This window comes from Scomber scombrus, chromosome 8 (assembly GCF_963691925.1).
Source record: "Scomber scombrus chromosome 8, fScoSco1.1, whole genome shotgun sequence".
Classification (NCBI taxonomy): domain Eukaryota; kingdom Metazoa; phylum Chordata; class Actinopteri; order Scombriformes; family Scombridae; genus Scomber; species Scomber scombrus.
The window spans coordinates 18,888,380-18,907,442 of record NC_084977.1 but is presented as its reverse complement, the minus strand read 5'-3'; the positions used below and the strand labels follow the sequence as shown (position 1 = coordinate 18,907,442).

The 19,063-nt window shown below is 37.7% G+C and overlaps 3 protein-coding genes across 3 annotated transcripts in view; 2 read left to right on the top strand and 1 right to left on the bottom strand.

Annotated features, from left to right (window-relative positions):
- Positions 1 to 19,063, bottom strand: part of hykk.2 (hydroxylysine kinase, tandem duplicate 2) — a 185,294-nt gene that overhangs the window by 100,916 nt on the left and 65,315 nt on the right. The gene's annotated exons all lie outside the window — the stretch shown is intronic.
- LOC133985215 (5-hydroxytryptamine receptor 3C-like) lies at positions 1,194 to 7,505 on the top strand. Its single transcript, XM_062424811.1, has 9 exons — positions 1,194 to 1,248; positions 2,979 to 3,139; positions 3,268 to 3,312; positions 3,826 to 3,932; positions 4,304 to 4,473; positions 4,608 to 4,768; positions 5,280 to 5,490; positions 5,807 to 6,052; positions 7,234 to 7,505. Exons 1-9 carry the CDS (start codon positions 1,194 to 1,196, stop codon positions 7,503 to 7,505), a joined length of 1,428 nt encoding a protein of 475 aa, XP_062280795.1.
- Positions 9,671 to 17,854, top strand: LOC133985214 (5-hydroxytryptamine receptor 3A-like). Its single transcript, XM_062424810.1, has 9 exons — positions 9,671 to 9,802; positions 10,078 to 10,122; positions 10,474 to 10,583; positions 10,863 to 11,032; positions 11,241 to 11,401; positions 11,934 to 12,144; positions 14,663 to 14,947; positions 15,410 to 15,426; positions 17,651 to 17,854. Exons 1-9 carry the CDS (start codon positions 9,701 to 9,703, stop codon positions 17,852 to 17,854), a joined length of 1,305 nt encoding a protein of 434 aa, XP_062280794.1. The 5' UTR covers positions 9,671 to 9,700.

The following is a 19,063-nucleotide window of genomic DNA, read 5'->3' as shown; positions in this document are numbered from 1 at the left end:
GTGAATTATAAACTGTGCTTTTTATTTCTCTTATTTAATTAAAATGATTTTTGTTTAGTTGTGTTTTAGGACTTTTTCACCTTTGAGAGAGAGAGAAGTTGGTATTTATGCAAATTGAGTGTCAGTAAAAGAAAGATAATTGTACAACAAACAGTTCAAACAGGGTAATCCCTCTACCCTGGAGGTTTTTAATACTGAGCACACCACTGCTCCCATGTTTTAGTTCCTGTGTTTACTTTTTTCCTCATGTCTCCAAGCAAATTAACTCCATAACATGTAGTCCTGTTTATTATGAAGCACTAAGATACATGGAAAGAATGGCTTTAAACATACAGCATACAACTGCATATAATATTTCAAGTGATATGTAATAATGTAGTTAAACTGTATCTAACATTGTAGAAGAAATGTTCATTTTGAGAAAAATAAAACAAGTTGCTGTGGTTTTTGCGAAAATATCCTCTTGTATGTGTCTTTTTATATTTATATCTGATTCAGTTCAGACAATACTTATCTAAAAACTCCAACTGGTACAGAACGCAGCCGCTCGTATCATAACCAGAACTCCCTCTATTGAACACATCACTTCTGCCCTGCAGCAACTTCATTGGCTCCCTATCAAATCCTGCATTCACTTTAAGATTCTACTCCTCACTTTCAAGATCCTTCACAACCTGGCACCATCATATCTCTCTGAACTTATTCACATCTACACACCTTCCCGAACTCTCCGATCATCCTCTGCCAATCAGCTCTCTGCCCCATCTGCCAACTTAAATACTGTGGGGTCAAGAGCCTTCAGCCAATCTGCCCCCCGCCTTTGGAACTCTCTCCCACCAGACATTCACACTTCTGACTCTGTCTCCACCTTTAAATCCCACCTGAAAACTTACCTATTCAGAGTGGCTCAAAATAAAGTGACCTAACAGGTGAAACCAACTCCTTAGACCTTGTTTACAAAAGCAGCGAGTAAAGTAAAAGTTAGACAAGTAAGACACGTAAAGAAGATGAGCCACATCCTTATTTGATTAGTTTTCCTTAAATTCTACAACACTGACCTTTTGGCAGATTATACATGCAAGCACATGACTCAGAGAGAAAGCCAATCATAATCAAGTTCTTGCAGACTGCTGACATTTAGCTTTGAACTCCAAGTGTCATATCATTAAAATGTTTGTGTTAACGCCGGAAAGATGACAAACATAAAGACAGCCAGGCTAATCTTCATCTGTTTTGCACTGCCTCACAGTAAGTTGGAAAACATTTTGACAATCTGCAAAATTAGCAAAATAAAAAGGAAAGCTAATCTGTTAAGAGCTGTGTTTTTTAAAGAGGTTATTCAGATAGAAAACAATGAAAATGCTTTATAAAACTTTTTTGAAAAAAGCAAAAAACAAACTGAACTAAAAATCTAATGATTTGGGAAATGGTGACATGTTTGTGTCTTTTTTCATTTTATGTTCTTACACCAATAAGCAAGAGAGAAGCTACTGTATAAAATACAAAAAATAAATAATGTGGAAGTGTTAAATAATATGATGATAGTGATCTTGAGCTTTAAACAAATAATACATGGATGCCTGGATATGAGTTTCAGCAGTTTTATGGCACATTAATCAATATAGTTGTGATGTTTATGAACTTGTTGTTTTGAGGAAAAAGCTGTTAAAGTGAAGTTCATTGCCATTTTTATGTCAAACCCTAAAACAAAAAATCCTAAAAGTACACTGAACAAATAACCTGTCTTCACCACCCAAATAACGTAGCTTGGCAAATAAAGGTGAGGAAAAGCAAACAGCCAGTTATGTTTACTTAAAACAAGACTAATTTGAGTGTACAGCCATATAACTTACTATTTTAGACTTACTTTGTTTTATCATCTTTCATTTGTCTTTTTTAATTTTTTAACTTTAACATGATCATATGCTAATGGTTGTGGTTGTGAAGCTACAGTTTACTAAGGCACAGTACATCAGCATTCTAACATATTTTATACTACCTTTATTTAAACTCAAAAATCGTTGAGGGCTGGCACTCATTTACAGTGAAGTCAAAAACAATCAATAAAAAAAGTGTAAGCACAGTTAATAAAGATACTGTAAATCAAATCACCATCACGTATGAAAGTTAGATTTGTTTCTATATTTTGAAAAAAAAACATGTTTTGTAATTTTGTTGAATGTCAATGTCTGTATGAAATTTGAATGTGAATTTGTCAGCTATCTCACAATGACAATGCTAAAATGCTGATGTTTCTCAGGTACAATGTTCACTATTTGAGTTTAGCATGTTAGCATGCCAATGTTATCCAACACTAAACACTGATGGCTGATTGGGATCCAGTAAGTCATTAGTTTGCAAATATTTGCTCATAAATCAAATTATTGGACAAATTAAAATGCTTTCCTGATGATGGCTCCAGATGAAAAGTGAAGGGGTCACCAAAGTTGTTACAATTCACACATTTCACTCATGGCTAAACATAGCTGAGCTGTAAAATGTATTTTAAAATTAACTCAAGAAGTTGACACAATTTCACACAGAAGAGAGAGTGAATAAAATGAAGAGGTGGCGTGAAAATCAAAAAAAAATATTTTTAGTGTACGACTAATACAGATGTTACTTTCATTCAACTCAATGAATTTACGCTTTATATTACGCAATAACACATTCATAATAACGCAAAGAACACATTCAGTAATGCATCAATGTATAGAATAGAATATAATAGAATAGAATATAATAGAATAGAATAGAATAGAATAGAATAGAATAGATTGTTGTTGATTGATGTTTTTTAATCTGTTTGTGTGTACTTTCAATGTCCTGAAGCGTTTGCCTCAGGGCAGCAGTTTAAAGAGCACCTGTCCTGGGTGAGATGGGTCCCTGCGGATATGGATTGGCATTTTGTAAAACATATAAAGACATTTATTTAAGCTGTCTCATGAATTTAGATTTCTGTCTCTGTCTGATCTCAGGTTTTGAAGCAGCATTGAACTGCACAAGCCCAAGCCCAGAAGCCTTGAATGAAGCACTTGAGAGGAACTTATTCTCTAAAAATCAGGTTCGCCCAGTAAAACGCTTTTCAGATACACTGAACGTAACCATTGGTATCACTTTGGTGGGAATTTTAGGAGTGGTGAGTCCATGTGCCACACACACATCCATCCATGCCTGCATACAAACATGCATAACTTTTTCAACTAATTATATAAGTGAGTTTTATTTATCATTAAAAACCATTATAAATATGTCTCATTTATATAGGATGAAAAAGCCCAATCCCTGACAACATTCATATGGCAATTCCTGGTAAGTTTTCAGAGCACTGACAGAACATGAATTGATTCAGAGATATATGTTGAACAAATGTGACAACTTTCACTATATCTTTACATAGTAAATAGATGTTTGCTGACATCTAGTGAGGCTGAATATCATTTATTGCAAATTTAAAGGACCAAAACCAACAACACATAGTTAATCTCTTAATACATTCCATCTTCCCTACTGTCTGTGGCACTCAAGTCCATTGGCTACTGGAAGATATAAATCTGCTGCAGATCTGGTGCATTTGTGAGTATTTAAAACAGCATGCAAGACTGACTCAAAACAGAATTGTGCCTGCGCTAAAAAGCTATATGTCCAGCTTTGACAACACAGAAAATACTTGTTGGTTTTGGTCTTTTTATAGGATTTGTTGACAATAAGAAAAACATTGAATATCAACGTTTTCAAATGAAAGTACTGTGTATAGTGACACAGTTAAAGTGACTGACATTTCCTAAGCTGTACATCCCATTGGTGTTGTTCTGTCCAATGGAGGAGTGGGACATAGCAGGACTGAACTGGGATGAGGAGGAATGTGGAACTAAAAAAGTCTCTGTCTTGCGAGAAAAGGTTTGGATCCCAGACATCCACATCGCAGAGTTGTAAGTTTAAAAAATGTTGAGTCTGTAAACGTCTTACAACTACATCAAAAAACAAAAGGAATCATTGTTAAACATTATTTTCTTGGCAAAAGTATCTAGTTGCACTTTTGTACAGCTTTAAAGCTGCTGTGCTGTTTTGGTCATGGACATGTTTTTGTTTTGTTGTATGCTTCTTTTGATTAAATTCCCACCAATATACAAATATTGTTAACATTAAAGACATAAAACTGTGCGTGATTTTAAATATTCAGATGTTAAATTCATTATTGTTGAGAGATTCATTTAAGTAAGCCAGTTAGTGAATAGATAAAGTAGTTAAGAATATGTATATGAAATTAAAATGTTTTTAATTCATTTCTGTTCTATTGTAGTATGGATGAGGACAAATCTCCCAAAGCTCCTTATGTGTACTTATTAAACACAGGTCATGTTTATGATAGTAGGCCGATCCGAGTGGTCAGTTCGTGCCGATTAGGCATCTACACTTTCCCCTTCGATGTCCAAAACTGCACTCTGACCTTTGAATCCTATCTACATATTGGTAAGCCCACCTAGAAAACAACAAATTTAAATCTTGTGTTATGTGCTAGGAAAGCACCAAAGAACTCAACTTCCATGTTGACAACACAGAGTGGGCACTTAATATCAAGAACACTTTTTTAAATCTTATTCCAGCTTCTGATATAACAATGATTCAAGGCGCCACAGCTGCTAACATCCTAAAGGAGTCCAGAAAAGTGATCCAGACCAATGGAGAGTGGGAGCTCGCAGACATCAAAGTAGCTCCATCTACTTTGGTGTTAGATGAGGAAACCTTCTCTGAGATTGCATACTATGTAAGCACTTTTAACTATCTAACTTCATATTCGGTATTCAAATAATTAATACTTATTGTATTTGTTTAACATTACTTTCAAATTAGTTGTGATACCTTACAGAAATTGTATGTCAGTTTTATTTATGCAACTATAGAATCGTATTATCTTATTAATTATTCTGATGAAGTTTTATTTAATTTATCCCAATGAAAATTTGCAGTCTGCGGTCACTTTTTTGATGCATCCACTTGGGGTCTGACAAACAACAAATGATTTATTTTTATAATTTTAGAAACTACTACATTATGTTAAAAAAAATTCAAGGATAAAAACAATATCAACAAATATGATTATTAATAAGAATCATATAGCAACAACAAGATGTGAACAGTGAACAAAAGGGGACCAAGGATGGACCCTTGGAGAACCCCAATAGTTTGAAAGCCCAACAACAAAGCATCCAGAAACAATAGAGGTTTTATTAGCATGCAGCTGCCGATGTTTGTCTTTATTGTGTCTCATCCTTAAGATCATTTTAAGACGTAGACCAATCCTGTATGTGGTGAACCTCCTGGTCCCCAGCTGCTTCCTCCTCACGCTGGATATGTTCAGCTTCCTGCTGCCTCTCCAAAGTGTGGACAGATGCTCTTTTAAGATGACCCTCATTCTGGGCTACCAGGTCTTCCTGCTCATTATGAATGACCTGCTGCCTGTCACTGGCGAAATAATACCTATCATAAGTGAGTGATACCTTTGATATTAGTAAATGTAAAGTTAGCCAAACTTCACCACTTTAAAATGGCGGCCATGTCCCTTTGTATTCCTTTTTTGAACAAATGCAATTGTTGCATAATTAATAACTTGTATTTTAGGGTATCATTGCAGCGCTACAATTCAAATGTCAATCTGTTGGGTTCAACCCTTGATAAATACAGTTTAAAATTAGCCAAACTACAACGCATAAAAATGGAGGCCATGCTATATCTTCTATATTTTGATGAAGTGTTCCTTTTAGACTCTTTATCCTTGACTCTTACCCCCTTTTTTTTCTTGCAGATGTTTTCTTCTCCATCAGTTTAGCTCTGATGGTGGCCAGCCTGTTGGAGACGATATTCATCAGTAATATCCAGTCAAGCTCCAGCCAGTACAGTATGGCGCCTAACTGGCTCAGTGTCTTTGTGCTACGCTACCTAGCTGTACTCGTTTGTATCCCCCCAAAAAAGAAGAGTAACCGCATCACAGTCTCCCTTCACCCACCTGCTAAAGGTATGACAAAATTACTGTTTATCTTATTTTGTTTTTGTGATCACAGCTGCTGCTACATCTCATTGTTAGAATTTTGTATACAATTTGTTTTGATAATGCTCTAGTGAGATTAAAGATAATGATAAAATATAAGAAAAATGTTATGACAGTTATTTAATGACCTAGGAAACAATAGTTTGAAGAAATAATCTTAACTCAAGGTCCACTTTAAAGCCTATTCCTCAGCTTTTGACCTCATTGTCTTCAGCAGTGATAGACTGCCCAGTTGTCATGGAGACTGAAAGTTTTTTAAAAAGCTAGTGAGTAGTGCATTTTGACATAAGATTATTCCTGGAAATAACTTTAGATTTCCGCTCTAAATACTGTATATGGAAATACAGTTGAGTTTAATGGTTTCAGGTTTGTTGGTTTCCAGATGAATTCCCTTTAAACAGCTTATCCATTTAAACACATGTACACATTTATTCACTATTCATTTACAGAAATCTTATCCTCCATGTTTGTTGAACTGGACTGTATGCTTTCAGTCAAACATTTTGAACAACATGTAGGTACAACAGTCTACATTTTATATTTATTATATTTTTATACAGTCAAATTACATTGACCTATCCAGGAATCTGCCTATGATGAACAAATCAGTTCCTTTCTAACAAAGTAAAGGAAACTATTGGACCTATTAGTTGGTGGTTAAATCATCTGAAGCATAAATTGAAACTTTCCATCACTTAATAATCTGTTACTTTATCACGTAAAAGCTAAAAACCAGACCTTGATTAGACCAGACAAAGGTCCCACTTACTACCTTTTCTGGAGCTTTCGATCTTATGTCAGGATCTTCCTTAGCAGATGGAGTTTGCTAAATTGTCATGGAAATAGCTCAGTTGCCATCACATGACCTGAATATGGGATTTCAGTAAGGGATAAACAACCATCTTGCTCACTAGATAACCAAGCAAACGCTTTCATCTAAATAAAACCATATACATTTTAAAGCTCTGGGGGAGAAAGTGCTGTCTCTGGGGTCAAGGTGGAACTATAAAGGATGAACAGGATGTAATTTTTTATTATTTTTACAAATCACTCTCTGTGCAAACATTTTGATTATCAGAGTTAGTGTCAGTGCAACGTTTCACAAGTGTCACATCATGTATCACCACATCACTCTATTCTTGCTTTTTGAATATACCCAGTAATAAAGACCAGCATCATCTCAGCAAAAGAGCTTCAGGGAAAGTCTGACAAAACATCTTCAGTAGAAACCCCTCAGGACCCAGCCCTGGATGAACTGAGGAAGTTACGCAACGATCTCACAGCCATCCGCCTCCAGATGGAAAGACGCTTGGAGGGAACCAAAAACTCAAAGGAGTGGTACATGATTGGGATAGTCATAGACCGTCTGCTGTTTGGCATGTATATCATTTTTGTCTCGGTCAGCTGCATCACCATCCTATGTATTTGGTTGGTGAGTAAGTCGTACGTAAAGTAGATTTATTTGGCTGGAGAGTAAAATAAGTTATGCTGATCACCAGCAAAGGTTTGAATGTGCAAGTAGTTAATGAAATTATATATTGGTCTTAGTAGTTCTGGTAAAAAATAAATGAACCCATTAATTTCTCATAACCCTGAAAAATTTGATGCAAGTGAGGCAAAATAAAACTCAGGAGATGGCATCACATATGCCTTCCACCCAGTTCAGTCCAGTTCATCCTAGAGCTGCATCTCATGCTATGTAGACTTAGTGCGTTTTGCAGGTGCAAAGTTAGCATGAAAAATAGAATTAGTGTACAATGGCCAAATTTATGGGAAAGCCACCAGAGTGAAATAAACCAGAATTTACCTTTAATTTTAATTTATATCAAAACTTTCAGGTAATGCTAATCCAGAGGGAATTTGTACCAAAATCACTGTAACTTTTAAAGACACCCGTATAATTTGACAGACAGCTCAAGACTTATATTAACTTCAGATTAGTGTTGGAATATTTGTTTTCGCAGAGAACGAGGACTGTGTATTTTTACCATCATCAGCATTAGACAGGAATATGTTAATGATCTCTGTTTAAGCAGGGAAATGATTATAGCAAGCAAAACCTGTTAATGGGCACCTGAATATTGTAAAACAGACTAGGACACCTGAGAACCTCCCCTTTATTATTTTCAGCACTCTGAGGTCAATGATGTTGACCTTATTTTAAGTTTCTGTATGATTCCTGTGTGTTATTCTGAAATGCTTCGTATGGACTCTGTTTTTTGAAGTGTTATATGTACACAGATTGTAACTCCCATAGGTGGAGGTGTTGAAAAATAAAATGGGTGAGTGGTTACTGGAGGTGTTGAACAACAAATCTTGTTTTCTGTGTGTGTTTTTAAAGGAATAGAGTGATCCATCCAAGTGTTTTGTTTGTTTGAAGTCCTTGCAGGTAAAAAGTTCCTTTTAGGCTTAAAATTAGGATCAGTGCAGTAATATAAGTTTATGTATGTATGTTCACTTATTTGCAAAATTGCAATTTCAGATTCAAGTTTGAAACCTATGTTAACTTGAGGCTACATCCATGATCTTAGCAGATGATGTGTTTGTGCCAACACTTTTGTCATCTGTCCGTTTGTATATTCTTCTGTTCGTTAGCAGTAAATACAGTAAATATGATCAAGTATGAGTGTAATTATAGGGACTCAGCTCATATTAAATGTTAGGCTTAACATATTTTTTTGTTAGGTTTTGGTTAAGGGTTGGGATTAGACATGTAGTGGTTGTAAATCTCCAGAGACTTAATATTAGCCAATGTGATTTTTTCCTCAGTGACAAAAACAAGTGTATGTACGTGTAGTCTGGCAGTAGGAGCTTTACATATGCTTAAGAAGATGGTTGTGAAGGATACTTCGGGTACTATTTGGTCCAGGATGTGTTCATCACAGCAGAGGATCAACTTGATTTCAGTTTTACTCTTAATGTCAGGTAATGATGATTTATTTGTATTTCTTAAAGCATTTTGTAGCTCTGCTACTGAAAACCTTTTATTCCTCATGTGAGTAATAAGCAGTACTGTCATTATTGTAAAAGTTTATCGTGGCAGTTTCAGGTTTAGCTTTGTGGTGCGATGTCATTGTCATATTTTCTTGACTTTTGTCTTTGCATGTGATATTGTATCTCTAGGTATATGTATCATATTTCACTATGAAACATATTTCACTCTTTGAAGTGCTGATTCAAAATTAATCTTTCAGCTAATTAGAGTAACAAGTCATAATATATATTTTTTTAAGGAACATGTTCAAATAATTATAATGTCCTTGAGACCTGTCAACAATCATTGAATTTGCCCTGTGCTACATAATATTACTTTCATTTTCAATTAATCTTAGTTTTATAATTACAAATTGGCCCCTTTAATTTTTCAAAATCATTGATGGTGAGCTAGTCTAAAAGTGTTATTTAAAAAAAATATAAACAGCTTTTTAACAGCCCCTTCCTGTGGGGTATCCTCCTATCACTTTATGTCCTCTCTCTACTCTCCCTAACTAATAAATGCATAAAAGTTAGACCCCAAAAAAACAAAACAAAATATATTTCTTTAAAACACCTCGTGCACCCCCTTTCCATTTTCCCTTTTTTTTGTCAGTGTCTCTATGTTACACTAAACTGTCCTGTAAAGAAGGCCACGGTGGTCCAACCCATGAGTCCATGCAGGCTGTGTTTGACCTACAATCCTTCAGGCCGGCAGTGAACCTCAGCAATCCCACCATAGCCAACATCTCTTTCACACTGTATGCTGTCCTGGGGGTGGTGAGTTAGCCAATTCATTATTTATTTATTCAAAAAAATACCAGGAGCATCTAGATCTTGATTGTGATGCAAAGGACATACGCTATGAGGCAATTTAGAAACAAACAGGTTTACAACAGCAAGGCTTAAATATGCATCACTGACAATTTGTATTGATAATTATTTTTTCTGCATCATTATAATATAAACTGTAGCTTGACTTAACTGTGACATGGTTTACACATAGCATTCAGCTTCACATGAGGTTTACTCTAGTTGTTACTATTGCATTTCAGAATGAGAAGACCCAGATACTCACTACTTTCCTGTGGCTGAGACTGGTAAGTGGCAATGAAAGGAATAATTAAAATAATTAGATTTTTAAAAAAAACACTATCCTATCAACTACCTGGAAGCAATTGTTAATGGGAACATGGGAACGTTTTTTTTGTGCCTTTTGACATTTTTAAGACTCTCTTTCTGGACTTACCACCTTCTAACATTAAATAATAGCCAGTATTCATTACTTTGACAGGGACCATCTGCTGTTTTCAATATATTAATGCAAGTCCAATATGGTATATGGTATAATATAGTATAATATACAGTTCAAATTGAATTGAGGATTAGTAATTGAAAAATATATTTTTACAGTGAGTAACAGTGCATTATTTCTGATTGATTCATTACAGTACTGGAACCATGAGTTCCTGGTTTGGGATCCTGATGAGTGTGACGGTATCACCAGGATTTCTCTCCCCGTGAAGCAACTGTGGTCTCCAGACATCATCATTTATGAGTTGTAAGTTCTCCAGTTATACTTACCTTTTTTGATGGATCCCTGAGGGTCACGTACACACAAACAAAACAGATTGTTTTACCTTACACTCGATGCACAAATGTGTCATCTCTAGGGAGGTGCATCAAACATCCTCAAGAATAACCAAAGCAAATTAGTTTCTCTGTTAAACAATGTCAGAAAAACCAGCATGCAAAGCTGGTATGCATTGTGCCTGTGGTTTTACCTTATATTTTGTGTTTTTCTGTGATTTTGTTTCTGCTTATTTCTTTTACCCTCCAGTGTGGATGATGATGTCTCCCAAGCATGTCCTTACGTCTACATCAACCACACAGGTCACATTCGCTGGGACAGGATGCTCCGGCTTGTTTCAGCCTGCAACCTGGAGATCTTCAGTTTTCCTTTTGATGTGCAGAACTGCACATTTACTTTTGGTTCTTATATGCACACCAGTAAGAATAGACTTCTTTACATTCACAGCCATAAACTCATGTACTCATAGGCTACTGAACCTAAAGCTGGCTCAATAGTGGCAAAAAGTCAGAAAATGGGAACTTCTACAGAAAATCATTTTGTAACACGTCAGGCTATACAGTTCAGATTGTGCTATAAATCTGGTTTGCCAGCTTTCCTCTCTCATTGTGTGCCTCTCCTTCACAGTAAGGGATGTGAGGGTGAGCCCAGCCCTGACCTTTAAAGAGATGTCTGGAAACTCAAAACGTTACCTAGAGGCCAGTGGAGAGTGGGAACTTGTGGACATACTGGGAGAGACCTCCATTCTCAAGTTTGGCATCGATGAGTGGGACATCATCACTTTCTGGGTAAGGAGAGCAGGGTGTTGCTTTTCATGCTCTGGACACACTGCCCATTACCTTGAACCAAATCAAACGCTAGTTTTAGGGGAACACTGAGCAGTGCAAACAGTGTTTGCTGCTTCAGCTAATTTGGCAACAAGTGAGGTACCTGTAGATCACAGCTGTAAATCAATGCCCACATGGCAGACATCAAAGCTACTATCAGTCTACAAATCTAACTAACAGCAATAATTTCCAAAATGACTTATTGGAGGGCCAGAAATAAATGACTGAGGGCATTATTTGTTGAAAAAAATGATTAACTTAGCATTTGTAGAGAGAAATTGATGCTTTTTGAATGTGAGTCAGTCAGCCAGCATTTAAGGCACTTGTGCATTTGCTTCAGCCTCAAGTTGTAGTCATTGCCATTTTGTTTGAAAGGGATAAGGGATTAAGGGATGTTTGTAATACATCATCCATTGTTAATCCATCAACCCATATACAAGACATCACTTCATAAAGATACATCTAAACTAGACATCCCTTCCTCATTCTCCAGGTGGTCATAAAGCGGCGTCCAGTGCTCTATGTGGTCAACCTGCTGATCCCCAGCTCCTTCCTCATGCTCATCGACATCCTGTCTTTCTACCTGCCTCCCCACAGTGTGGACCGTGCCTCCTTTAAGATGACCCTTATCCTGGGCTACACTGTCTTCCTGCTCATCATGAACGACCTGCTGCCCAGCACAGCAAATGGCACACCCATCATAGGTCAGAGGTGGTGACACTTAGACAAGACAAACATGAGCACAGTTTACATTGAGGGTTACACCATCACAAACATCAAGATCAATCCACAATATGAATCAGTGACAATATAATATCCTATTGACAACCCTACAGAGAATGGTGATCTAACTATTCAGTTTCCCTCAGCCATATGGAGCATTTTTCTGCCTTTGTTTTGCATTTAGCAGCTAAAAGCATTTAGAAACTAAGAAGTGTGAAAATCAGACTCATGTTCATGTGATTGCAATAAACACAAATCCAGATGAAACCTAATGTCTGCTGGATGTGTAAAAATGTGTTTTTTAAATAGTGTTTCCACTGCCCCCAAGTGGCCAAATCAATTAATGCAGATTTAAATGTTACCCTTTGCTTTAGTAAAATTATTAGTAGTAGTAGTACTAGTAGTAGTAGTAGTATTATCATTATTATTAGTAGTATTAGTAACAATAATAATAATAATATTAATTATTATTATTATTATTATTATTATTATTATTATTATTATTATTATTATTATTAGGGCCAGAGCGGCGACTGCAAGTCGCCTGGCGAAAGCCCTATTGAAATTGTAATGTTTATTAGGGCCCGAGCGGCGACTGCAAGTCGCCTGGCGAAAGCCCTATTGAAATTGTAATGTTTATTATTATTATTATTATTATTATTATTATTATTAGGGCCCGAGCGGCGACTGCAAGTCGCCTGGCGAAAGCCCTATTGAAATTGTAATGTTTATTATTATTATTATTATTATTATTATTCCGACATTTCGTGCCCCAATTTCGCCCCTTTCCCAAATGCGAAAATGCTTATACTTTTGCACGGACGTCCGGCCTCATCCGAAATTCGATATTTTTGGGTGGTCGCACATGGTCGACGCAGAATGGCGGAATAGCGCCCCCTACAAAGTCCAAAAATGCCCATAGGGAATTTTGCTAACTTTGTCCTATGCTCACAAAATTCGGTACACATATGTATTATACCCAGATATGCAAAAAAGCCTCTTGACCTCATGACCTCAACCCAACAGGAAGTCGGCCATTTTGGTTTTGATTTTTCCCGCCTAAAATGAACTCCTCCCACAGCGTTCGCCCGATCAAGTTCAAATTAGGTACGCAACATCTCCAGACCTAGCTGAGCTTAAGTTGTGCTCTGCGCATCCGTAGGTCAAAGGGCGTGTCTGCCAGGGCTCATCTAACTTTGGCGTGCTCGCCATGTACATACGAGTGGCTCTCACGCCCACATACTTCATCCAATCAGCTTCAAACTTGCTGGACATGATGATGGCTCCGCCCTGAACGTCCCGATATATTAACTTCCCACGTAACTCATAGCGCCCCCCGGTGGTAACAGGAAGTTAACTAAGATTCAACTTCCATCAACTTCATTCAGAACCAGTTGGTGAAGCTACATTATGAAGACTGTGAAGCTACGAGTAATGGCATCCGTGTGGCGACGCGGTGACCATCAATTCCTCGCCATGAAAATACGTTTGGCTTTTTGATGGCTTTATTGAACTCGTATCATCATGAAAATTGGTACACAGGTCCAGGGTGCCGACCTCAACGTCTCCATTCACTCATAGGCGATCTCACTCGTGTCGCCCCCTAGTGGAAACAGGAAGTGCCATATTTTACATCATCATTGTGCGATTTCCACAAAACTTCACATGTGTAATCACTGTCCCACCCTGAACGCAACCGCTTGTGTTTTGTTACACTCTACTGCCCCCTGGTGGATGAACCATCAACCTCTCATAACTCCTTCATGCTTTGTCCAATTCACTCCAAACTTCACATGACTGATGAGTGGCCGCCCTGAACACACCAGACCACACCAGACCATATGTGTAACTACCTGTGACTGCCCCCTACTGGATGAACGAAACATTGCATTTTTGGCCTCCTTCCAGGTTTTTTCTCACTTTCTGCTTCACGCCACAGCCCCGCCATGCCTCAGGCCCCGCGGTGGCATGGGTGAGCGAGGGCCCGCCATCGCCGCTTGCGGCTTTAATTATTATTATTATTTTAACTGTCTGGCTTTCTGAAGTTGCAACAGCCAATAGACACAGAGAAAATTACTAAATAATCAAAAATACTCAAAACGATCAGACTATAAATCTGGTTGATATTTTTCAGGGCTTTCCCAACATTCATTGTTCAATAACTCAGTTTTTACATCTCACAATTTGGCTATCAAAATCAAAAGCAACATCCACATGAAAGACACCAATACGATTTATAGTGAAGAGGTTATATAGTACATATATACTTATATAATATAGTTTTTGACAAAAACACAATACAGTCCTGAAAGTAAATTGTGTAAGCCTAAAATCAGAGTACCTTGCAAGGGAAATCAATTGATCTGACCAATGACTCTTCGAGGTCTTTGCAGATATGTTATGCTCAATTACTGCTTTGGGAGAAAATTGAAAATGAATAATCATAACATATTTCACACATGATCTCTTAAATGTGTATCCTGCAATCTTTCAATCTAGGTATCTATTTCTCCGTGTGTCTGGCCCTCATGGTAATCAGTCTACTGGAGACCGTCATCATTACTAATGTTCTCCACCACAACTCCATGAAATTCCAAGAGGTTCCACACTGGGTGAGGGTTGTTGTCCTCAAACACATAGCGAACCTAATCTGTTACCACTGGCAGGAGGACATCCCACCTCCCTCTATACCTCAGAAGGATAAACCTGAAAGCTCAAATGGTTCGGGTCCATCCATCCAACCAGTGAGCCAGACAACTGACCAGCATCCAACCAGCAATGTCGGTAATCAAACATGACTTTGTCATTACTTTTGCAAACTGTAGCTGCTCCACACCAGTCTTGAAAATCCTAGAGTTGATTGGAAATTTTAACAGAGGTCAATTTTAAAGAATATTGTAGAGCAAGAAATTAATACATGAATCGGCAGCTGAGAAACATCTGCAGTCCCATACAAGAGCAATCAAATGCCTATTAAATGTAGGTATGATTTTGTGTTATTTTATAGTACTTAGGAGTACTCCTACACTTTAGACTGAAAGGGGCATAACACTGACCTCTAATGTGGTCATTTAGTAACTGATGTAAGGTTTTGTATTTATGTTGTTTTTGCAAAATGTAATCTAACATCTCTCCATGTTACATCGCTATTAAGTGTTCAGTACATATACGAACAAATATTTAATACTGATTCTTCATACTGGCCTGACTATACTGAATCACCATTGTCACTGCCTCAATCAATAGTGGAGCTGCCCTCACTGGTAACGGAGAGCACCAGCGTCAGCTCAGCCATGATGCACAGTATGTTGTTAAAAACGTATTAAAAGGCAGCAAAGCCATATTATCATATTTATTACTGTTAGAAATAGGTGTCTTCTAAGCTATTAACCTAAGGTGACCAGATTTAGGTAAGTGGATCACATAATGTGTGCCACTGGAAACTGTGGGCCTGGCCCAAATAGTACAAAAAAAGTCACAACAAGAAAATACATCTCTAGTAAGAAGGCTGTACACAAAAGGTTGCAATCAAACAAAGAACAATTGGGTGACATCACCAACCATCCATCCACTGAGGAAGACAAAAATATCTTAGTCTTGTTAGGATGGATTTTTTTGGTCAAAAGTTTCTACTCACAACTGAATACTGAACTGATATTTATGACACAAAAGGTGGCAATCAAAAAAATGGATGACATTACTGTGATCCCCTCATTCAACCACCTCCGCCTCAGGAGCCTGGGTAGAATAAGAGCAGAGGAGAACATGAGAAAAACTGCAAGAACAGAGCCAATAGTAATAGTTTACTACTGTATTAAAATCAAAACCTACATTTATAAAGTGCACCCACAAAAGTCACTCATCACTCTGTTATTTACTTCTTTATTTCTGCCTTTCCACACTGTTCTCCTGCTCTTTTCCTCTTCTCTCCTTCACTCTGTTATTTACTTCTTTATTTCTGCCTTTCCACACTGTTCTCCTGCTCTTTTCCTCTTCTCTCCTTCACTCTGTTGTTTACTTCCTTATTTCTGCCTTTCCACACTATTCTCCTGCTCTTTTCCTCTTCTCTCCTTCACTCTGTTGTTTACTTCCTTATTTCTGCCTTTCCACACTATTCTCCTGCTCTTTTCCTCTTCTCTCCTTCACTCTTTACTATCAGGCTCTCCTATACTTGTCTTCTCCCTAATAGAAAATATAGAGATACTATTGTAATCTCATGGTAATCTAATATAACAAGTTACACCTTTACTAACAACAGTGACATACAAAACAGTGACTCAGGGTACCAGCTAATCAGATGGTCTGCATTTATAACTACTACAGTCATTGGTTACCCACACAGCCCGACACAAAAGCAGTTAGCCTAACACACACAACTATCAACCACTGACTTATTATTAATTTATTTATTATTTTTAACAGAGCCTCAGGTCCCTATGCCTACAGGAAAATCATATGCTACCAAAACAGTCTTCCACCTCCCCCTCTTCCAAAACAGAGCCACATACAATGTCATCACCTGGTAATCTCATGCTAACGTTACAGCTTCACTAATGACAGATATGAAAACATGTCATAATGTTAACTTTCACTGACTTTTATAAAGTTACGTTAGTTCTTCAGTTCAGATAAACAATCATACTTACTTTAACGTTACATCACTTCACACACACACACACACACACACACACACACACAGCCAAGTCTACTGCCAATTCACACAAAATAAATAAGTTCATACACAACATACCATTTATCGCCGCTGGTCTTCTTTTCTCTCCTTTTTGCCGCCTCTGTTGTTGTTGTTGATGCTGCTGTGTCTGGTCGTACATCCTGAAAACGTCTGTACGTCATACAACGTCTTCTCTGGCGATGCGTTAAATGGCTGTGCGCATTTTTCCCCCCATTCAGTGTTAAAATCGGGGACATTTTCGGGGACAGCTTTGACCGGGGACAGGTCACCCAAAACGGGGACTGTCCCCGGAAATCGGGGACGTCTGGTCACCCTATATTAACCTTATAAACTTAGTTTTGTCTTCACTGAACTTAACAGACTGCAATCAAAAAATATATAAAAATACTGGAATAGCCTTTTGTAATTTGAGGTATAATTTGTTTCTATGAAATGTAAAGTACTGCAATGGGTAATGTGTTCCTTATAACCTCTTTTCTTTGTCAATCTAAATTGGTCAGATATTAGCAAGCTAATGTTAGCTTTGACAGATGGTTCATTCAGCTAGCCCACGCAACAATCCCACCTGGCAATTAGAAGGTATAATTTATAGTAAGTAGTCCCTACATAAGAACTACATTGTGTGGTTTTAGCTTAGTGATGTGTATATCTCCACTTAGGCCTACATTTTAACGAGGATCATTTTTAACTTAAGCTACGCCTGGTCCTGATATGAATACTTTTAACCTACTGTACTGTACTATTTAACTGTGATCCCTCCTGTCACCAATTCCCTGCCATGTACAGCTACTCAGCCTGAACTGCAACAGATCTGCCAGTACCTGAGTGACCTACGTGCCCATCTCACCTCGCTGCAGAAGGAGAGCGAGCTGCAGGACCAGTGGTGTCATGTTGGATATGTCCTCGACTTCCTGCTTTTCCGCATCTATCTGCTGCTTATCTCCTGCTATGCCCTGGTCATCATCTCAATGTGGTGCATCTGGATCAGCCAGTCTTAACTGAACAAGGGACCAATGTGAACTGGGGCTGCAATCAATTCAGTGAAGGGTGTCGACATTCAATTTGTATAAGTAGAAGGCAAAATAAGGCCTCTGCCAGGTGGGTTTTGGGACAATGACTGTATAAAAAAATCAACATCCCCATCATCAACAACAATAACAACAACAAGAGCATTTACTATTCCATTGCCTTATTTGCTTCGGTGGTACCAAAACCCCTAACTCACATAGCCCCTGACCTCCTCCTTTTGTCAAAAACTATGATGTGAAAGTCAAATCTCAAATGTTATGTTGTTGCCATTAGTGATCATGAATCTGAGTGCCCCGTCTGTTCTTGGGCCTCCATATGTAAACCTGTTTTCTCCCTGAAGACCAAATCATCAAGACAGTAAGATTGTTTTAATATATAAAATAACTTTTTCTGCTATCAGACAGTTGTAGTTTGATAATGAGATTAAATAACGATTTCATTCTCATTCCATTACTGGGTGACCTAAAGCTCATGTTATGCTGCACTAAATTGCCATGTGCGGATAATAAGTCTTAAACTCTGCTTTTTTATTTCAGGACATACTTTTGTGCATTATTACTCATTTACCCAGAAAACAGTGAGCACGTTTTCAATATCTCATTAAACATTTCAAGCATCAGACACTGTGATTCACGCTTTCATTACCAGTTGATTGGACTATTGTAATACCTTGCTCTCTGGCATCAGTAAAAAGTTTATCTCCCACCTCTAGCTCACCCAAAACTCTGCTGCCTGGATTTTAACTGAGACAAAGACACATAATCACATTTCATCAATCCTGCCTTCCTACAATGGCTGTTATACCTGTTGCTCATCAACATGATTTCTGTAACAGCCCCTCTGTTTTGTTGCTCCTGCCATTGCTGTGTTCTGTCTGCAGGGCTGGTTCCTAGATGGGACACACCTGGGCCCAGTGTGCGCCATGTATAAAAGCCAGAAGCTGCCAGTCCAGATCTCTCTTCTCCCTGACACGCTCCTGCATTGTTTGTTTTACTTTGTTTCACCATACACGACACACTCCACTCCACTCCCTACATGACTGACTTCACAGACTTATCCTACCTAATCTGCTGTTTTTGTTCATTTTGACTACATTGTTTTGATTGAATTTAATTTTCACTGAGTACCCGTGTGACTCCCTGTTTTTGCCACAGTCTAGAGCCAGGCTGTGACATTTA

Coding starts and splice junctions, on each gene's coding strand:
- LOC133985215 (XM_062424811.1), top strand. CDS start 1,194: ATGACAAACATAAAGACAGCCAGGCTAATCTTCATCTGTTTTGCACTG. Junction 1,249..2,978: donor CTGTTTTGCACTGCCTCACA/GTAAGTTGGAAA, acceptor GTCTGATCTCAG/GTTTTGAAGCAGCATTGAAC. Junction 4,474..4,607: donor TGAATCCTATCTACATATTG/GTAAGCCCACCT, acceptor ATCTTATTCCAG/CTTCTGATATAACAATGATT.
- LOC133985214 (XM_062424810.1), top strand. CDS start 9,701: ATGCAGGCTGTGTTTGACCTACAATCCTTCAGGCCGGCAGTGAACCTC. Junction 9,803..10,077: donor TGTATGCTGTCCTGGGGGTG/GTGAGTTAGCCA, acceptor ATTGCATTTCAG/AATGAGAAGACCCAGATACT. Junction 10,123..10,473: donor CTTTCCTGTGGCTGAGACTG/GTAAGTGGCAAT, acceptor GATTCATTACAG/TACTGGAACCATGAGTTCCT.